At 38.6% G+C, this 21,371-nt stretch overlaps 2 protein-coding genes and 1 pseudogene across 4 annotated transcripts; 2 read left to right on the top strand and 1 right to left on the bottom strand.

Annotated features, from left to right (window-relative positions):
* Nucleotides 1–622: 622 nt before the first annotated feature.
* On the bottom strand, nt 623–5,565 carry LOC122410851 (chromosome-associated kinesin KIF4-like; annotated as a pseudogene).
* Nucleotides 873–1,527, top strand: LOC122410852 (chromosome-associated kinesin KIF4-like). Its single transcript, XM_043419299.1, has 2 exons — nt 873–1,146; nt 1,226–1,527. The coding sequence occupies exons 1-2, from the start codon at nt 873–875 to the stop codon at nt 1,525–1,527; spliced, it is 576 nt and encodes a 191-aa protein (XP_043275234.1).
* Nucleotides 5,566–9,672: 4,107 nt separating the features above from the next.
* Nucleotides 9,673–21,255, top strand: LOC122411595 (uncharacterized). Of its 3 annotated transcripts, none has more exons than XM_043420521.1 (16): nt 9,673–9,934; nt 10,478–10,678; nt 11,146–11,204; nt 11,519–11,702; nt 11,825–11,997; nt 12,090–12,209; nt 12,288–12,569; nt 12,643–13,628; nt 13,976–16,820; nt 17,065–17,283; nt 17,366–17,463; nt 17,629–18,473; nt 18,672–18,873; nt 19,078–19,179; nt 19,276–19,401; nt 19,560–21,255. In XM_043420521.1, exons 1-16 carry the CDS (start codon nt 9,929–9,931, stop codon nt 20,165–20,167), a joined length of 7,056 nt encoding a protein of 2,351 aa, XP_043276456.1. In that variant the 5' UTR covers nt 9,673–9,928; the 3' UTR covers nt 20,168–21,255. The 3 variants fall into 3 exon arrangements, with proteins under 3 accessions (XP_043276456.1, XP_043276453.1, XP_043276455.1); XM_043420518.1 differs by having other exon boundaries at nt 13,973–16,820; XM_043420520.1 differs by lacking the exon at nt 9,673–9,934 and adding an exon at nt 10,224–10,300 and having other exon boundaries at nt 13,973–16,820.
* The last annotated feature ends 116 nt before the right edge of the window (nt 21,256–21,371 follow it).

Below are 21,371 nucleotides of genomic sequence, written 5' to 3'. Positions count from 1 at the left end.
GTTTTGCAAAAGGTACTTCCAAGTTATGCTGCTTCACAAACCCTAACTATTCCTTTTAATTTTCAATAGCGATAAATACCGAAAGACTTTCTCTTGTTCGCTTATCCTTAATCTCGTTGTATCTTGTCCGCCATTTTTTTCTGTCGCCTTTTTCTCCAATCTACCTTAGCATACTCTGCAGATTTTAATCTAATCGCCCCTTTTGTTGAGGAGTTTCACCAAAAATGAGCTGCGAACATTTTTTCCAGAAACATGGGACGGACTTTTTTTCATCACTGTTTCTATACCCTTAAACTCCATTGATTATTGTAAAAGAACGACTGAAAACTTGTTTTTAATACTGCTGTCTCCTGCATCAAAAATGGCTGCCGCCATTTTTGACGCAGCATTCGCGATGGTGCATCACGCACCACTCGATGTTTTACGATGTACGCTCGTAACGCGTCCCTCAAAACATACCCCCCGCTCCATCTCGCTGCTACGCCACTACATACACTATGAAGCTCAAACTGGTGGATTATCAGTCAGTAAAACAGAATATTTGAGTTTTTTCGGATCGGATCTCGCACAACTTTGTGTGAGTTGAGCCTGTCAAGGGAGAAAAGAGATGACAGCAATGCAGTGTTGTTCAACCTTTATTTCACTGATTTTTTCATTCACAATTTTGTCAAAAAAATAAATTATCAAGAACTTTTATCCATTATACAAATTTTTCACGATCGCTCTGATACTTGCTTCCGGAGAGACCGGAAGCGGCAAGACTCAGTATGGGAACAAATTATAAGGGTGAAGGACCCAAGAGCATTATTACTCGTGCTGTGAATGATATATTTGAAAAAATGAATTCACAAAATTATTGTGCACACAAGATGATGGTGTCGTTCATAAAGTTATATCAAGAACAGCTCTACGATTTACTAGCAGACAGAGAGGACGACAAAAAAGAAATAAAAATCGTTGGATTGACTGAGAGACCAGTCGCAAATGCGAACAAAGCCTTCGAGGCTCTGAATCAAGGCTCCAACGAGCGAGCGACTGGGGCTACTGCTATGAACACCCAAAGCAGTAGGAGTCAAAAAAACGACGATCCGAATACCGCAACGATTTCCAAATTTTATTTGGTCGATTTGGCTGGATTAGGACGAAGTAAAAAAAAAACAAGCCACGGGAGAACGTTTCAAAGAAGGTGTCAACATCAACAGGAACCTAACACGACTTCTACAAGATTCTCTTGGAAGACACTCGATAACGCTGATGATTGCCTGTATCAGTCTAGTGAATTCCAACCTGAGCGAGACACTGAGAACCTTGAGGTATGCCGATCGCGCAAGAAAAATAAAGAACAAACCGATAATTAACAAAGATCCTAAAGCAGCTGAAATAAATCGGCCGAGCGAAGCGATTCAAGAATTTCGCTTAGCTCACCTCGACCATGGAACGGCCATTGGTGGTTGTCCTCCGGAGCATGGTTTTCTGCAGAAAAAACTTCAAGAAATGACCGAACAGCTTAATATCAATTTAATTTGAATGGTGAACATTTGCGAACGAGCAGAAAGGGTTGAACAAGCGAGGGAAATAACAACCTCCGCGATGTATAAAATAATCGATGAATTCGAGAAGGTCTTCGAAAAAATAGATGGTGCCTCTCCCGAACGTGCGCTGCTCAATCCGCTCTACGAAAAACTGCTGGATTTTAGGAAAGACCAAGAAAAAACGGTTGAGAAAATTCACCAACACGAAATGTCAACGATGTGTTCCTTGAATAAATCGGTCGGTGACAGTAATTCGACTAACGTTATCGATCAACGACTCGGATCCTCAAGCCGAGGATGTTCGTGTTGATCTTGAAAAAATACACGCCGAGCATTTTTTACGTCGAGCTCAAATGAATCAGCAAGTCAACGACATCACTCGCTCAATCGCCGTAAAGGAGCAACTCATTTCGACAATGATGACAGAATCATCAATTACGATTAAACATCAGAAAACATTTCAGCAATTGGAAAATGAGCTGGAATGTTTAAAAAATGACAAGGAAGAGCTCCAAATGCAATGTAACAACGGCAGTGCTCGACAGATGACTTTGAGACAGAGGCGAATATTAGAGATTGATAAATTAATCGGCGAGTTATCGCTTAAATATAATGAACAAATCAGACATTTTAAAAAGAAAAAAGAATATGATGAAAAATTAAAAAATCTTTCCATCGAACTGGAATCACTGGAACAAGCAAAACTTAAACTCATCCGCGAAATGCGCAAAAAATCCGAAGCCTCCAGCAAATTCAAGTGGCAGATGAAACAAGTCAAAAATCGATTGCATTGTTCCTAAGTTTTTGCTAATTCGGCTCCAACGATCGAGCAATAGCCCCCTGTCGTCGTTTTTCAACTGAGAAATGATAATCGTGAAAATTGCGTGAATTGGTCGCATTTGCCACTAGTTTCTCAATCAGTCCAACAATTTTTATTCCCTTTTTATCGTCTTCTCTGATATTGATTATGCGTTCATTTTTGAATTTGTCTGCCAATAAAACCTAGAGCTGTTCTTATGAACGACACCGTCATCTTTTGTACGCAATCATTTTGTGAATTTATTTTTTCAAATATGTTATTCACAGCACGAGTAATAATGCTCTTGGGTCCTTCGCCGTTATAATCTGTACCCCATGCTCTGCTTCCACCATTGCTTTGATCAATTTGAAATACTTACAACTGTTTCATTTTGATTTTTACAGATTTCAGGATTGCAGTGATAATCGATACAACTTTTTGATTTTTTCGACACGAACATAAACGTGTCGAACATAAACTTCTACAGGAGAACTTGATTGTTCCGTCCAATGACCTTTTCTTCTCTTTTGTTAGCGACTCGATACCTCTATTTTTCGAAGATCGCTGAAAATTTCAAAGGCATAACTTCATTATTTTTATGCCCAAATATCGACTAGAAGTTATAAATTATTTCCTTTAATTTTTTTTTGCATTTATAATGTCTACCTTTCTTCCACTCGGGATCGTTGAATCTGTTATCGGTAAAATGGAAAGACGAACTGTCAAAATCTTGTGAATCCAACATATGCTGTGGTATGATATGAGTCTTCTTTTCTGTACGGCATTGGTCTTCTTAACGCGATTTTTCGGGAACGGTGAAATAACACTCATCAAGAGCTAGAACACCAAAAAAAAAATTGCTATATTTATTTCGATGGTTGGAAGTTGAGATTTTCTTTCGGTCGATGGTCTTTCTTACCTTATCTTCGCAATTTTCGCACTTTTTTTTTGTACAATTCTAATGCTTTCAGATTTTTGAGTCTTCCTTCAGGCTGCTGGCAGAGTTCGTACTGGCGATTTTTTAATATAACTGGGTAATATTTTTTCCTGCAATTTGCAAAAATTTAGGAATATTGCAATCGACCCATTTTCTTAGTAACTTGAATATATTATTTTTACCATCGATTCGACATATTTGTTTTCTAATTCCTGACTTTTGGTTGAATTTATTTATTCTGTGATTGGGAACAATCGTTTCAAACAACGATTTAACAATAGTTTTTGCATACCCATCGACTGGGTATGATTAAGACAAGTTGTGCTACGATTGTCTGAAATAATTGAAAACAATGATCTCGATAATTCAAGATTCTCAAATAAATTCAGTTCTTATTCAATTTACGTGAGTAGCATTAACAACGAATATATATAATTTAAGATTCAGTGAATAACGAATTATGAAAAAAAAAAATTATTCAATTCTTCGATTGTTTTTTTTTACCTTGGTGCGATTCCATGATTTCTCGTTGGAGATCTGCAATTTGAGTGTTGAGCAGATCGAGAAACTCTTTGAGTTGAGTTATTTGATTTAATGATGTAGGGCTTCCCGACTTCTTGTTTTTGCTGTGGGCTTCGTGTTGCAGTTCCAGAGCGTCCTGAATTTTATTGTTGGAAGATTACAACGATGTAAGCGTATACGAAATAAAATTAACAAGTTACATCTTAGCAACGTGCAATTTCTCACCTTGAATCTTTTGTTGGCAGCGATAGCTTCTTCCACCGTCCACTTGAATTTGCTGGAGGCTTCGGATTTTTTTGCGCATTTCGCGGATGAGTTTAAGTTTTGCTTGTTCCAGTGATTCCAGTTCGATGGAAAGATTTTTTAATTTTTCATCATATTCTTTTTTCTTTTTAAAATGTCTGATTTGTTCATTATATTTAAGCGATAACTCGCCGATTAATTTATCAATTTCTAATATTCGCCTCTGTCTCAAAGTCATCTGTCGAGCACTGCCGTTGTTACATTGCATTTGGAGCTCTTCCTTCTCATTTTTTAAACATTCCAGCTCATTTTCCAATTGCTGAAATGTTTTCTGATGTTTAATCGTAATTGATGATTCTGTCATCATTGTCGAAATGAGTTGCTCCTTTACGGCGATTGAGCGAGTGATGTCATTGACTTGCTGATTCATTTGAGCTCGACGTAAAAAATGCTCGGCGTGTATTTTTTCAAGATCAACACGAACATCCTCGGCTTGAGGATCCGAGTCATTGATCGATAACGTTAGTCGAATTACTGTCACCGACCGATTTATTCAAGGAACACATCGTTGACATTTCGTGTTGGTGAATTTTCTCAACCGTTTTTTCTTGGTCTTTCCTAAAATCCAGCAGTTTTTCGTAGAGCGGATTGAGCAGCGCACGTTCGGGAGAGGCACCATCTATTTTTTCGAAGACCTTCTCGAATTCATCGATTATTTTATACATCGCGGAGGTTGTTATTTCCCTCGCTTGTTCAACCCTTTCTGCTCGTTCGCAAATGTTCACCATTCCAATTAAATTGATATTAAGCTGTTCGGTCATTTCTTGAAGTTTTTTCTGCAGAAAACCATGCTCCGGAGGACAACCACCAATGGCTGTTCCATGGTCGAGGTGAGCTAAGCGAAATTCTTGAATCGCTTCGCTCGGCCGATTTATTTCAGCTGCTTTAGGATCTTTGTTAATTATCGGTTTGTTCTTTATTTTTCTTGCGCGATCGGCATACCTCAAGGTTCTCAGTGTCTCGCTCAGGTTGGAATTCGCTGGACTGATGCAGGTAATCATCAGCGTTATCGAGTGTCTTCCAAGAGAATCTTGTAGAAGTCGTGTTAGGTTCCTGTTTATGTTGACACCTTCTTTGAAACGTTCTCCCGTGGCTTGAGTTTTTTTTACTTCGTCCTAATCCAGCCAAATCGACCAAATAAAATTTGGAAATCGTTGCGGTATTCGGATCGTCGTTTTTTTTGACTGAAAAACGACAATCGTAAAAATGGAATGACTCCTACTGCTTTGGGTGTTCGTAGCAGTAGCCCCAGTCGCTTGCTCGTTGGAGCCTTGATTCAGAGCCTCGAAGGCTTTGTTCGCATTTGCGACTGGTCTCTCAATCAATCCAACGATTTTTATTTCTTTTTTGTCGTCCTCTCTGATATCGACGATTCGTTCATTTCTCGATTTGTCTGCTAGTAAATCGTAGAGCTGTTCTTGATGAACAACACCATCATTTTGGGTGCGCAATAATTTTGTGAATTTATTTTTTCAAATGTCATTCACAGCACGAGTAATAATGCTCTTGAATCCTTCGCCCTTATAATTCGTTCCCATACTGAAAGTCTTACCGTTTCCGGCCTCTCCGGAAGCAAGTACGGTAAAATTGTAGCCTGCAATATTTTGAGCAAAAGTGGTATCAATTCAGAGCGATCGTGAAAAATCAATATTATAGATAAACGTGCTTGATAATTTTTTTTTCACAAAATGAAGAATGAAAATACCAATGGAAATATCTTTTAAGAAATCACAACACTTATTTATATTGTAAATAACAAAATAATCCGATTTTTGTAAATATTCAATTAACCCATTAATGCTCAAACGTCCCCATTTTTACCAAACTTTCAACGCGATTATTTTTTGTTATCGGCGTTGAAAAAATTTTGTTTTCATATATATCGACATAGAATTTTATACTCTTTCAGAATATTGGCTCAAAATTCCGATTAGACATAAAAAAAAAAAATATGGCCGATTCAAACGTCAACATATTTGAAAAAAACTTTTTTTGTATTTTTTTTGCAATGTTACCGCAAACAATTCATACTGTAATCATGATCAGGGGTGATCGCAATAGTTAAAGTTTAACAGGGAGCTTAGTTCAGATTATGTAAGTACAAAAATATCTTAGAATTGTTCAAAGAATACCCTCAATTTTTTTTTAATTTTTTGAAATGATTTTTGGTTTTCTAAAATTTCAAAAAATTTTAAATTGTCAAATTTTGCTTCCTCATAGAGGAAACTATGGGATGATGAAATTTTTCTTTTCCAGTGTTCAATGTCATGTGTTCACAATGCCCCAAAACATCGAAAAATCATATCTAGAAAAAATGTCCGGATGTGTGTGTGTATGGGTTTGTATGTTATGGCACTGCAAAATTAAGACGCTTATAAACTCGGAAACGGTTTGAGATACAGGGCTACCATTTTGCACAGATGTCAATCTATACAAGCTCTTTATTATCTGATAATTTTGTCAGAATTTGTAAAAAATTACGAATCCTACCACGTTTTGAAATTTTCATAAAAAGGGTGTCGACGCTCTAACTTTCGAAAATTTTAAGATTTATTAATAAATTTTTTTTTTTATTAATTGACTATCATAATAGGAAGGTTGGTATTGAATTTGGGGAATATCGGTTGAGCGGTTTAAATTTTATGATTTTTTGAATTTTACGAAAATATGAGTTTTTCAAAAAATAGTCTAACCGCTTCAATTTTTGGAAATTTTGTAAGATATTGTGTATAAGTCTGTACTTTCTCTACACTTTCCAGCAAAGTTGTCGGAATTATTTAATTTCAATGTAAATAGAAAAACGATAAAAATTGAAAGTTGCAAACTGTTTTTTCTGATGGCTCGTCATTTAGTTTTTTTTAATGAATTTAAACAAAGAGATAAATTAAAGTTCGTAAAAGAAGGTAGAGAAAATATATTATTTCCTTGTATACAGAAAAAATGCTGCAAATTAAAATTTGTAAATTGCTTCCTCAAGATGGTCAAGATGCACGGTGCTCAAGATGCACGAGATGCTCAAAGCTTCCTCTATGAGGAAGCCAAAATGAAAAATATAGCACCTCATAGAGTAAGCTTTGAGCATTGTGCATCTTGAGTATCGTGCATCTTAACCATCTTAAGGAAGCAATTTGCAAATTTTAATTTGCAGCATTTTTTTTCCTTAAAAAATTTGAGGGTATTCTTTGACCAATTCTATAAGATATTCTTATTCCTAGATAATTTAAGGAAGTTGAGACATTTTTTTTACCCAAAAGTTATGACCTGTACCTTTCAAAAGTTAGGCCAGTTTACAGTTTGGCAATGTTGCATACACTTTAAAGAAGAGTTGGGAAAAAAGCGAAAAACTAATGAAAGCTCAATCAAAAACACGGACGGTGACGATCCTAGCCTCAAAAAACTGCACGAAAAACAGATTATTATCAATATAATCTCAGTAAATCTCCTAATAAATTTGAAAAAAATTGACATTTAGCAAGCCTTGCTCATGTTGCCTGAAAAATTTGATATTTTTAGCATCATTTTTAACAAAGATATTGCTGAATGTGTCTTGATTTCCATAAGGTTACACGTTATTTGGCCCAAATTGTTATTGATTTTTCTCAGCTTCGACGCTTCTAAACGGTTTGAAAATTTAAATCATTTTTTTTTACACTTCACTTTATCAGATGCAATCGGTTTAAAAGCGATGACATCATTTTTTTTCTTATGCTTCAACTTTATTCCGAGAAAAAAATTAGTTTAATTTTGTAGCATATTTACGTTCTTGCCGTCATATTGTAAACAGGAGTGATTCAATAATTACATAAAAAATTCCTGTTCAACTATAACTATCGTGATCACCCCTGATCATAATTACAGTACGAATTCTTTGCGGTAACATTGCAAAAAAAATACAAAAAAAGTTTTTTTTGCAAAAATGTTCACGTTTTTCATGTTTGAATCGGCCATATTTTTTTTTTCTTTACGTCTAATCGGAATTTTAAGCTAGTGTTCTGAAAGAGCTAAAAATTCTACGTCGATACATCTGAAAACAACATTTTTCAACGCCGATAACACAGAAAATAATCGCGTTGAAAGTTTGGTAAAAAATCGGGTAAAAGATAAAAACATTGATAAATAAAACATAAAAAAATTGATGAAACGTGTTAGTCTCGAATATCCGATGTAAGCACAGAGTGGATCAGAGCACTGGATCCACTCCAACGCAAACTCGCAATTACCGAAAAATATAAGAGCCACGTGCTCTCGTTTCAAAGCGCATTCGGAGAGTCGCTATTTGCTCTAAAAATGCGCAGGATATTCAATTGCAGTTTTAACGTTTGTAGCGCAAATAACGACTCGCTAAACGCGCCTTCGAAAATAAAGTAGTAGCTTATGAATGAAAATTTGAGGTTTCATAATGTAATATCTATCGTTTCCTCGTGAAAAATGGCGACCAACCTGTTGATTTTGCTCGAATATTCGTGGTGTGTGTGGTGTTCGTGGTATTCGATCATCGAACTTCTACAACTTTTTGTCGCACCGGAAAATTTATTAATCAACAGACACTCGTTTATATCACTTGATTTCCACTTTCCAATTGAAAAATTCGAAGATTTTAGATCCAGAGATTGGAGTCCTTTCCGGAATGTGTTCGGTTTAACGAGTTTTAACACTCCTCAGACTCCTCACGACACGAGACACGAGACACGAGTGAGACGAGTGGTCGAGTGGAAGAAGACGAAAAGAACCGGTGTTGCCAAACGTAAACCTAGGGATACTACGCGAATCGTTAGACTGACTTTTTTTTTCATTTTTATAATTCAGTTCGAACATTCATTTAAAGGAAATATGGAAAATTTTACTTATTAGAAATAATTTTTTCCATATGTCAATAATATTGATTACTACAAGTCTCAACGATTACTGAAGCGATGAAGTTACCTTAACGGCAACTTTTGAAATTCTTACGTCGTTTAATGCCCGCAACATCAGCAGAGCAGTGGAACGAACAAAGTGACCATGCGCAGTATCTACAATGCCACCACGCCGCTAATTTCGAAATTTCCCAGGCCCAATTATAGCAGACACTTACGTCGTTATTTTCGCATTTTATTTAACAGAATTGAATCATTTTTTGTCATGTCTCGATCGAGAAGCTGTCGTATCATCCGAGGGTGTTCTAATGCATAATTTCGACGTTGGGACAACTCTCAGTATAATTTCATTGTTTTTCTAGACTAGTCTATGCTCCATATATGGAACAGTGACGAAGAGGATAAATTAATTATTTATGCGGTTGACTTTCCCCGTTGTCACTGCTGTCACTTCATCCACTGAGTTTTCTGCTTCGACAACATTTAAAAAGTAAACTGATTCAACAGTTGAATTTTCTTGTCACATCATTTGGCCTCGAATGCATGCGATCATTGTTGATCGGTTTTGTTTACAAAAATTTTCATCAATACTTTTACAGCGAAAATTGCACCCGGACATATTGCTCATTCAGACACGAGAGAGCGCGCACGTCGGTGGTAGTGCTGCTCTCTATAGCTCACGCACAGTCCCTATATCATCGTTCCGAAATATATAAGAACCGGGAATCCGGGAAACAGAACAAAGTGCATGGAGAAAGATGAAGGAAAAATGAACGTTTTTTTTTCGTGTCCCGATGTAGCGCACCTACGTCATAGACTAACGAAGTGAATCCCAATCAATCCCAATCAAATTTGTACAATGTTGTGTGTCCGCGGAGCTGTGAAATACATTCATTAATTCTCGTTTAAACACGGGATTGAGTGTCGTTAAAGTTTCAATGTGTGACGAGAAATTTGCGATCTTTAACGTTCGCTCGAAATGGAGGTGAGTGATTGTCTATTTGTTTCCCTACTTTTTTGTCATTCTCCATTCCATTGCGACGAGTCCATTATAATAATACGATTTTTTCGACAATTGTTGTACTGAAATGCATGACGCATTCTTCCATTCGCGACATTTTCATGCAATCGATCGTTTTACTCCAACTTGTCCTCCTCCCTCTTGTCTTGTTCACCCTTTCCTCCCCTCTATCTTCGGTTCGAATAAAAAATTCTATATCAACCCCTATTTTGTCTCGTTTCGTCAACACCAAGCATTCTCATACTCATTCAGTCCAATGCTCACGTATTTTTATTTTTTCTCTGATCACTATTTCAGGAATTGTTGTTTGTGTGCACAAAATCCATGAGAGTACAAAATACTTCATTTTTTTATTGCATTTCCCAAAAAATTCCAAAATTGTAAAGTGTACTTGTAAAACTCATGCTAATACCACTCCCATAACATATGTGAAAATATTTTTACAAATAAAAAATCAATTCTTTCATGGGAAATGGATAATGATTGTTATTTCATTTTTGTATCCAGGAAAATGGGAAAGACCAATTTGCAGACTGGTCAAAAAATAAAAAGAAACAGAGTATCAACGCCCCAGTCACTAAATCAAAAAATGTTATTCACACCTTGATGCACAGGGACTTTGGTATTGGTACTACAAGCAAAGCCAGTACCAGAGATTTGGAACCAGTCGCTGAAACTAATCTTGTACTCAAAGATCACAAAGAATTGGTAGGTTCAATGAAAAATGTTTTTTGCACTTCTATAGGAAATTGAGATTGTAATAATATAATAATCGTTTTTCTAGAGTTATGATGAAAATTTCAAATTCTAGTCATTGGATGAATTTTTGGATGAATTACGGTACATTCAAAATAATTGAGTATGTTAAATTGCAGCAGGGCTTGCACAAATTTCGAGGTTTCAACAACAACAGAGCTTCATTAACCTCAAATAATTATCTTTACTTTCTCTTACAACATCTACAAAGCTCAACAAATAATATCCTGGTTTTTTCCAACTAACCTTGCTGTATGTTATTCTGTGATTGAGGTTTTTTACATTTAAAAGCCATGCGTAGAGTTTATCAGAAAAAAGTTTCCCCAAAATACGTGAAATTTACTATTGTTTCCGTAAAGAAATACAAATATTTTTTCTGAGGATCATATAATGTAAATATTCAATGATCTATTTTCCAGAAATGCAGCTTGCCTGGGGTACCCAGAGCCACATTTCTGATGGTTTTCAGTCCCGATGGGTTAGTATACAGAGTTGAACAGTTCATTGATATAAGGCTGTGGGTGAAGATTAGGAAAAATAACATTTGTTGAATATTGCTTGCTAGAAGCGTATGTAAAATATCATATAATATTTTGATAAAAACAATACAATACTTTGTAGGAGTGATTTTAAAAATCAAATTGCTCATAATTTCAGTCAAAAAATACATTTTGTAAATATTATTTAATTCATCAATATTCATCAATAGAAAACGATCAATCAATGTTACTCCCAAAGGAAATAGAAAATGTTGAATGGAAAAAAATATTTTCTGTCGTATGGTTCATGCAGTACAAAAGTTGCCTCAACCCATGGGAATCATTTTATTTACGTGACGGATTTGACAACGGGTAAAAACATCAAAACTCTTTCGGGACATCCTCGAACACCTTGGTGCATTGCTTTTCATCCATGGTCCAACGACATCCTTGCTTCTGGTTGTTTGGGTGGACAAGTCCGAGTTTGGGATCTCAGTGTTAGTATAACAAAATAATTGAGCTCTGTTGGTTGACAAAGTTGACTAGTTTTCATGGTTTTCTTCGAATTCTTTGAGACCAGAATATAATTTATAACTCAACCGATTTTACGTTTTCACAGGGTGGAAGTGAAGTATGGAATGCTGAGAGTGAGACTGTCATAGCTTCACTCGCGTTTCATCCATCCGAACGTTTGCTCGTCATTGCAACTTACAATGATATACATTTTTGGGACTGGAGTGAACCAGAGCCGTTTGCCGTTGCAACAACGAGTAACGAGAAGGAAAAAGTGAGGTTAGTGCATAGACTCGGAGTGAAAAAAACAAACAACACAACGAGTTTTAAGCCTGATATTGATCATCGGTGAAAATGATATTTATTTGTAGATACGTGGCTTTTGACAAATCGGGGAAGAAGTTGATAACAGGGATTGGAAATATGCCGAAACGTCCGCAATCGCAGTGGGATCGTGGGCCTCGCGAGTCGCATGCATTTTCATTAATACCGTGAGTAAGAAATTGGTCTAAGACGCATCCTACAGAAGTATCAATGTTCTCGAGCGTCACTAGCTTTCGTCGTCACAGGCCTGAAAACAGCATGCATTTGCACCGTTTGCGGGCAAATCGTGCATTCCTCAGAGCACGTGCCCAAGAACATCGGAGAAATATAACGAATCGTCGACGTGTTGGGCAGAACGTCAACGAGGAAGAGAATGACGCGAATAATCGCAATAGCGATTCTTATTGTCTTTTCGAAGACATTTCGCCACAAATGAGCTTACGCATCCTACGCTGGTATTACAATGAGTTTCGCCACAATGCAATGTATGATAGATTTGAAGAAGTTACTCGACGTATCCTCTTGAGGTAATAAAATATAATGATATTTAAGATAAAAATTATTGTATAAAATTGTTAAAAATGTGGTGATGTATTATAGAAACGTCGATAACGAGCGACCGGCAAGTACTGTACAATCGGCGATTCCACAAAACGAGAGCGTAACGATTCAAGTACGCCGGAACACGCACTCGGCTTCGTACGAAAGCGAACGTGGAAGTGAGGTCAGAAGAGGAGAAGAAAGTCGTAATAATGTCCCCACATCGCCAATAGAAATGGAATCATCGAACGAAGAGGATACGCCCCCGACGCCTTCGCAGTCGAATACTGTATCGTCCCGCATCGAAGCACAAACTTCAGCGAACGTTGAGGGATCATTGAAAGATCCCATGGAATTTCATCCTTGGTCAACACGAGCCAATACTGTAGACGCTGTTAGATTTAGACACAGATGCAACGAACCTCCTCCTTCCCGTCCTCCTCCAGTTGCCGTTCACGGTCCACCGATCCCTCTTCCGCCGCCTTTTCCTTCGCCCTCTTCCAGCTCACTCTCGCAACCGACAGCTTCCATTTCGAGCACTTCCGCGATGCCGTCAACGACCTCGACGTCAAATGAGGCCTCGACTTCGTCTCACGAGGGTGAACTCTCCAAGCGAAAACGCTACCTTAAAGGACTTCACAATGCTCTGCGAACTATCAACAGTGAAGTGGGTCAAGCGAGAATTGACAAATCGAATCAACGATCGCGAGAGAACAGCAACACTCTGGAAACAGCGACGCCCAACACCACCACACTCTTCAATCTCGGAGCCCGATTAAAATCCGACTCTGGTGCCCAATCTCGTATGGAACAACAACGTGATTCACCGATTCATAGAAATGTCGAAACACAAGGAACACCATCGACTACCCCAACTCCTGAAACCACGAGCACATCTAGCAGCAATGATTCCACTTCTGCAAACAGACCGTCTTTGGGATCAACTAATGCTAATGAAAATACGGCGGAAAAGACTGGTCCATCGTGGGGACAATCGAGCAGACATCCTCTGTTCGACGAACCATGGTGCAATCGTATTCTTCCCGGTACGCTGTCTCTCTTTTAGTATTATTGTACTTGAAAATCAATTTTGACACTGATCAGGGCTCACTTTATGTAACTATTGCATCAAATTTTCTATTCAAAGTGACATTTTACAATTATAATTTTTTTTATTTTTCGATGACGGGTTATTGGTCAGTGATTTATATCGATCAGATAACTGGAATGAAAGATTTTGATTTTTCAATCCGCTATCACTCGTTGAATATCATGAACTACTTTTCATGATAAAAAACCGTCTAAAAAGAGACGTTTTTTTTTTAACTTTTCACAAGTTTTTGATTGCACCGTCAATGAAATAAATGATGAAAATTCGTGTTTCACTCAGCAGTTGAAACTTCATCGTCGAGTGACGAAGCTGAATCTCCATCCGAGCAACAGATCCATTCGCAGCCAGAAAGTTCAGTATCCCAGCGTCTGCCAAGTACTTCAGGTTTCACGGTGTCGTATCGATCGGCTTTTCAACCGAGTCAACCGCGTCCTTTTGATCCTTGGGCACGTGGTTCAACAGACGCGGTTAATCGGAATTTTCAAGGTTCCTATCCCTCGGTAGATTCTTTATTCCCAAATCCGAATAACGTGAATAAAAGATGGCTAGATTTTGCGAAAGTCACTTCGGAGGAGCTTTCACAGAGAGCTGGATCATCGAGCCAAAACGCTGAAAATTCTGCAACGTCACCAGCTGCGTCAGCTCAAGTTCCGGGAAATGAGGAAACAACTACTAACGGCGGGGTAATAGACGACGAAGACGACGAAGAAGTTGATGAACAGAATTCTGGGAATGTGGGAACTTCATCGAGCTCTCCGAGAGCTGACGGACCATTCGAAGAAGTGGAAGTAGCGCTCGAAGAGTTGGCTGAAACTCTTGAGCCAGGAAGTGATGTACATCGAAGTATTCGATCGCTTTCACGACGATTAGATATGTTAAGGGAATCGATACTTGACAACATTGAGAACGAAAACAATAACGCCAGTGGTAGGAGCACCAGTAATCGAGTTAACCCAATTATTATGAGACATAATAATCACAACAGCAACAATAATAACAATGGCAACAACAACAGTAATAGCCACAATAATAGCAACAGCAACAACACTAACAACGTCGGTGACGAAGAGAGTGGTGAGCAATCGGGCTATTGGCTGCTGGAAGAGAACAGTAATTCTGATTCAATCGAGGAAATCGCAAACGCCGAGCCTGGCACGAGTACAGGTACAAATTCGAGAAACTGGACAAGTCGTTGGATACCTTTAGTGTCTGATGTGCCGAGTGGTCAGTCAAGGAACGATAACCCAGCGAGGAACACCGATCGGGAAAGAGGAGAAAATCGTCAAGAAAATTTGTCCGAGAGAGATTCTCTTCCAGATCTCAATCGACTGTCACCCGTAATCGTGAATTCAACGCGTTATGAACAACCCCCGTTATTCCCTTTCTCGAGCCTACGAGAAAATCAACTGAAAAAGCGCGAAGAAGAAAACCGAAGAAGAACAGCGACGGCTGAGAATGGAGAAGAATCTCGTTCGCCTGGAGCGAGAGCTACTACGTCGTCATCTTCTTCAGGCATGCCTTCGACTTCTAGGGAAAAAAATCAAAGGAATGACGGTCGCGAGGACTGCAGACTTTCGCAACCTTCCTCAAGCAGAGCCTCAACTTCATCGCACACTGGAATTCATCGAGCGTCTCACGTGAATTCATCAGCTGGCAAAAGTTTTATCAAGTGTGCTTGTAGAATGTGCATAAGGGCTCAGGTTCGTTTGTTAAGACGAATTGGCATATCGATCAATCGAATGGCATCCGGTCAATCGTACGAGCCCGAAGAAACTGGAGCTCGTGAAACGGGCAGGAGTAATATGAGGTCCGAAGATACAGGCTTTCGAGGCTGGACACCGCGAAGGCCCGGACCATTTTGCGGCAGTGGTATCGCACGAACCGAAATATTCCGTCTCTGTCACATCAGAATGATGTGGTCAAATCTTTTTACTCAAATATGCGCGTTAATCGTTGCATGCGATGTGAATGAGGAAAATAATCCGGGCACAAGCGCAGCTTCTGCAGAATTAAACAGCGAGACAGGGACTCAAATGCCATCCTCGAACACAACTACGCAAAATATTGATAACGCAAATGGTGGAGTCTCCGGAACAACTTCAAATACAAAGACTCGAGGTATGCGGCCTGATGTACACGATGAAATCCGTATCTTGAGAAATATATTCGAAAGGTATCGGTCTCTCGAGGAAAATCAACCAAGTACGAGTACCGCCGCGACGTCCAGCAATTCCGCAAATGATGTTCCTTCCACCTCCGCAGGAACGAGCTCTCATTTAGAACAATTATTGTCTGGGGATATAGAAAAATTATTGTCTGGGTTTTCTCCGGGGGTCGCACGTTGGTTTAGACGTTATTGGAACTGGCATCTTCTCTATAAATCATTGAACAGTGAACGAAGTAACGTTCCTACGCTCAACATTGATCAACCTTCGACTTCGAGCACTTCTACTAGCTCCAATAATCAAGAATGCGCTCAAAAACCTGTGACAAATTATAAAAAAGTACTTTTGGCCAATTATAAAAGAGAGAACAGTCAGATTGACGGTGAATCTCCGATGGGTGCAACGAATTCCGAGAACTCGAGCGAGCGTGATAATGCGAGTGATATTCCGACCAAGCGAATGAAAATGGAGACGAACGAGAATGCCAGAAAAGAGGCTCAAACTGAAGAAAGCTTGAATAATAAAAACTGGAAATATTCCATTAAATTGCAGTTGCAAAAGTGTGAACACATACTAACGAGCATCCATCACACGTATTCGAATACCGCAGAGCGTCCTTCTACCAGCAGAGAGACCAACGTTCAGTTACCGTTCATGGCCCATTTGATTTCCAAGTTGTCCAGAACTCAAGAAGATAATGTTCCTGCTACGAGTTCACCGGGTCCAAGCACTTCCGAAACGTTAACCAACGACGGTGTAAATTCTTCTTCCCCTGAAGATGTTGCTGGTTCGTCAAAAGTCCCGACATTATCGCGTCCGGAAGAAGATGCGGCCGGCTGCTCTCACCAGGATACTTCCACTCGGCATCCTGCGACGTCCAGCTGTCAACGTAGTTGGGCGGAAAATCTTCATACAAAAAATCCACTCAGACATCGAGCCGAGACTAAACGTCGTGCTCAATCGTGCGTTAAACTTTTTTTCCCTCATTGTATAAAGTGCAATTGAAATTCTCCTAGTACAGACTTCATTCCGATTTAAGATATACTGAAATTAATTTGTATATCATTGTTGAGGTACCAGTGGTGACAAAAAAACCGGAAATAAAAAGCGATTTTGCTGCACACACTGCTTGATACTAAATTCAATTTATCGTCTGACTTTGATTCGGAAAACGAATTAATCATCATTTTTTTGTTTATTCCATAGCGATACAAATGAGGCTTCGACCAGCCAATCAACAGTGACTAATTCAAACAATAGATCGGGATTAATAACGTCTTGTTACTTTGCTACGATGATTTCAACGTTAAAGACATTAATCGCGCAGAACCGAACATTCCCAACGGAATCTACTGACGATGGATACCCATGGGCGAGATATTTGAAAGACGGATGGAGAGATTCTATGCAACGACGTAATGCAACGTGAGTACTACTCAAGGCGGCTTTTCTTTTAGACCAAGGATGGGTTGAGAGCATGGAGTAATCGAATTTATTTTGTTGACAGAGCGGAGGTATATAGGATTATTCGACGCTTGACTGAATTCTTTGAGAAAGAAAAATCTCGGAGTAATTTCAACAGCAATATCGTTGAGCAATTTCACCGTGAGTTCACAGCGTCATTTTTATTTTGCAATTATAATTTTAGTGAAAAAAAAAACAAAATGGAAAAAGACACGAATAAAACGAGTATTGTGAATAAAATGTCAAAAATTTATTCATACATTGAGAAAAAAGGCTGTAAAATTGAATTTAAATAAAATATTACAGAATCATTTATTTTACTGAAATTGGCGGAAGAATTGATGGAGTTACTGGTGAGTCAGTGGACCAGAGAAATAGAACAGGAATCTTGTCAGCCGACATCACGTGCTCGAACCGAAAACGAGAGCGAGTCCAGAGGCTTTTCACCACGTCGAAGCTCGTCTTCGATCACCTCCACTTCAGGTGGCAGAAATCCACCCTCGGTATTTTCGAGTTTGAGGTATCAGAGTTGGGAAGACATTTCGAACAGGGAGAGAGCAAATTCTCGACGAGGAACTGTCAACGATCCTCCACCTCGTATCCGATTGCCACCCGATTTTCTGGAATCTCTTCGTGACTCTTCGGAATCACCGCATAGGCGACCAGTTCGTTCGCCCGAACGTGGCCCGGCTATCAATAACCCGACGACTCATAGTCGCGAGGAAAGCCGATCGTCGTTTGCGGGTTTTCTGGATTCGGTTCTTGGTAGCTCATCAGGATGGAGGGAGAGATTAAATCTTCGACAAGGGATAAACAGCAACCCTCCGCCTCGTAGGCGATCGCAACCGAGTTTTCTGGAATCTTTTCTCTATCCGGGATCCCCGCGTAGACGACTGGTTCGGTCGCCTGAACTTGTTCCTCCCATCACTGACGTGTTGACTCATAATCGTGAAAGAATCGGATTTAATGTGCCAATCGTACAAGTCAACAATGTACCCGTTAATTGGAACAGTGCTTCGAACTTCATGTTTCGAAGCGTTCGAGAACGTCATGAAGAAGCATCTGCTCCTGCTTCCCACAATAATCACGTCGTGAATCAACGCTGGAGACGACTCACCGATCCTATACGTCGCCATATAATTCCACCGGAGGTTGAACATGAACTTCTTTATCATTTACTTATTAAAGTTTGCACTTTTTACATTTTTTTTCTACTGCATCATGGTAGACCTATAAATGTTGGGCCCTGTCCACAGAAGAAATTTCATTGCATTCTAATCGTGCAAATTGCTCACTATTCATTACAATTTTTCATACAATTAAATAACGCTTGAATTTCGGTTATTCAGACTCGGCGACAACGATTTTTGGAGGGAGGACATTGGATGCCAATGGCTTTCCGTGGACTCCTTCATCCCCCAGATGCACACGGTTACGGCGCCTACAGGTTAGCTACTGGAGCTGGAGGTGGAGGCGGAGGCGGAGGCGGAGGCGGAGGCGGAGGCGGAGGCCAAGATCCTGGTAACGACAGTGACGAAATGGAACTGAGAAGTAATTACTCATGAACAGAACTTTATTCTCCTTTCCATAGAGAATTTCAAAATCTCGTGCAACCTGAAAGTGCGTTTTTGACTGTCTTTGCTCTTACGTATCTGACAGAGCGCTTCTTAGTTAGGTTTAGAATTTTTGAAAAACTGATAATTGGAAAACACCTGAATCGCCTGTTATAACTTTTACCATTTTCACTAATAACAGATCACATACCAACGAACATGCCCTACAACGGTGCAGACATTCAGAGCTACAGGGTTCAAGTCTGGGATTTTTCAGATGCCGAAATACCCGATCTGACAAATAGTAAGAAAAATCATACGATCAAATGATCACTTAACTTTTCAAAGTATTTTTCTATTCCAATCACGAAATTTAATATGTGAATATCAACTTTTGCAGCTGGAGGAAACGTCGTCGTGAGAGAATGTAGGATTCATAATGATGCTAGTATCGATATATCGTCAGACGGAAAATTGTTGGTTACACTTCTACCACCTAAAGACGTAGGCGAGTCTACATCTTTAGGTAAGTACAATTCATTAAAAGAATCTGATAAGTAAAAAAAAAAATTTGAAAAACGGAACGAACTGGGAAATTTCAATTATTTCTCTTCAGCACAAACTTGAATTTGCACTTGAAAGTTAATTGACAATAATGAAAAAAAAAAATGAAAATGATTTCAGGAGTGTACAGTTTACAATGGGAGTCTCTGGGGGAGAAATTATACTCGGTAAAAGTTGACAAGACAGTAGTTTCGTTATCATTATCACCAACGAGAGAGCATTTGTTGGTTGGTTTGGCATCGCGACGAGTTCACACTCCGGCCCGATCGCTTCCGATGGCCTTTATTTACAAGTTGGTTCAACCGATGATGGAGGAAAAGCTTTTGATTCGTCCTGAATTCACGTCTTTTGCTGACCTTTGCAAACAACTTACGTTAAGACGTTTGAGAATGGATATTTTGACTACGCAGATAACAGAAAGACGCGTAAATAATGAGGAAGCGGAAGAAGAGGAAGAAGAAGAGGATGAGGAAGAACAACAAGAAAATTACGAGAATCAGTACGGAGAGCAAGAGCGCACCGACAATTCTTCGTGGAGAACTCGTAATCCTCGCCTTGAATCTGACCCGGACGATGACAAAGGAAGTATGATACTTTTGCGCGCATTGGTACAAAACAATCGAGAGACTGCTCGGAACGTCAGTCTAAATTGCATCCGATGGGCACCTCAGCCTGGCCAAGGAATGGTATATGCGACGAGTAATGGTCAACTCAATATTCTGCATTGATCAACCTCAACGAGTCACCGTATCGTCACTACATCTGTGCAAATATTATTTTCAAATTTCTCAATCATAAGCTTTATTTTATTTTTACTATTTGTCATGTATTCAAAGGTCGCTGTGATCAGCAGCGCTTACAATACATACCAAGGAAACGTGAAAGTCCTCTAATTCAAATATAGCGTTCGATCAATATTAATGTATATCGATGTAGATTTCAGCTAAAATCGAGCTGGATAATAACAGGTGTCGCGATCGAACGTAAAGGTTTCATGAACATTATCGAACAGAAATTATTTATTATTACGTCTTTTTTCTGTTTCATTGTAACTGCTTTTTGTTTATGAATTAACGAAGCTTTTTTACTTGTCATCTTACAACTTCGCTGTACACCAATCGTTCGATACAAATGATCGTTGTTCGTCGTTTTAAAATTTCAATAATGTTTTGTGGAAACGGGAAATCGGCAAGAAAATTGCGATTATTCCTGGCGAATATGATATAGAACGAAATAAGATTTTTCATGTTTTCCTTCCACTATTTTTCATTTACCAGTAAATTTTCGAACGGTCATGATGCTTTGCTTCGTTTGATGAGTTTAAACTCACTCGAAAAATGCTGTAAACGCTGATTCAAAGTTTTTTTTAAGGCCAAGAGGCCATATTGGTATTTTTATATTGTAGAATGGCTAAAATGCCGACAATTATGGTTTCTTAATGCATCAAGAGCCATCGAAATTATAACGGACAGGAAAAAGATGAGAACATAAGAAGAGAAATCATTTTCGAGAAACACAAAAGTATGATTTCTTGTCTTTTTTTGCCTCTCATTTTTTTTCTCGTTAATTCAGTGTTGATTATTATGTTGATCATGAGTTCACTATAAATACTTTTATGAAATTTAAGAAATTCGTATTACAAACATATTTAAAAATTGCATGCCATCGTGATAAGCTGTAAATCATTGTCTGGTAAATGTCAAGTGATTTCAAAAACCACAGTCAATGTTTCTGGGATCTTCAAAAAAAAAAAAAAATGAAAAATATATCGATATTAGAATTAAGTAATAAAGTTGAAAAGGCTCACGAACGACGATTTCTGCATTCCACATTATTTTTATTCTCAAAATTCCTTCCTAAATTCAGCATCATAAGTTTTTGATGATAATTTGTAAATGTTTATGGGAACATCATTCTATCGATTTCAACGTG

The sequence above is a fragment of the Venturia canescens genome, chromosome 5 (genome assembly GCF_019457755.1).
Source record: "Venturia canescens isolate UGA chromosome 5, ASM1945775v1, whole genome shotgun sequence".
In the NCBI taxonomy this organism is placed as follows: domain Eukaryota; kingdom Metazoa; phylum Arthropoda; class Insecta; order Hymenoptera; family Ichneumonidae; genus Venturia; species Venturia canescens.
This window is presented reverse-complemented; position numbering and strand designations above follow the sequence as displayed.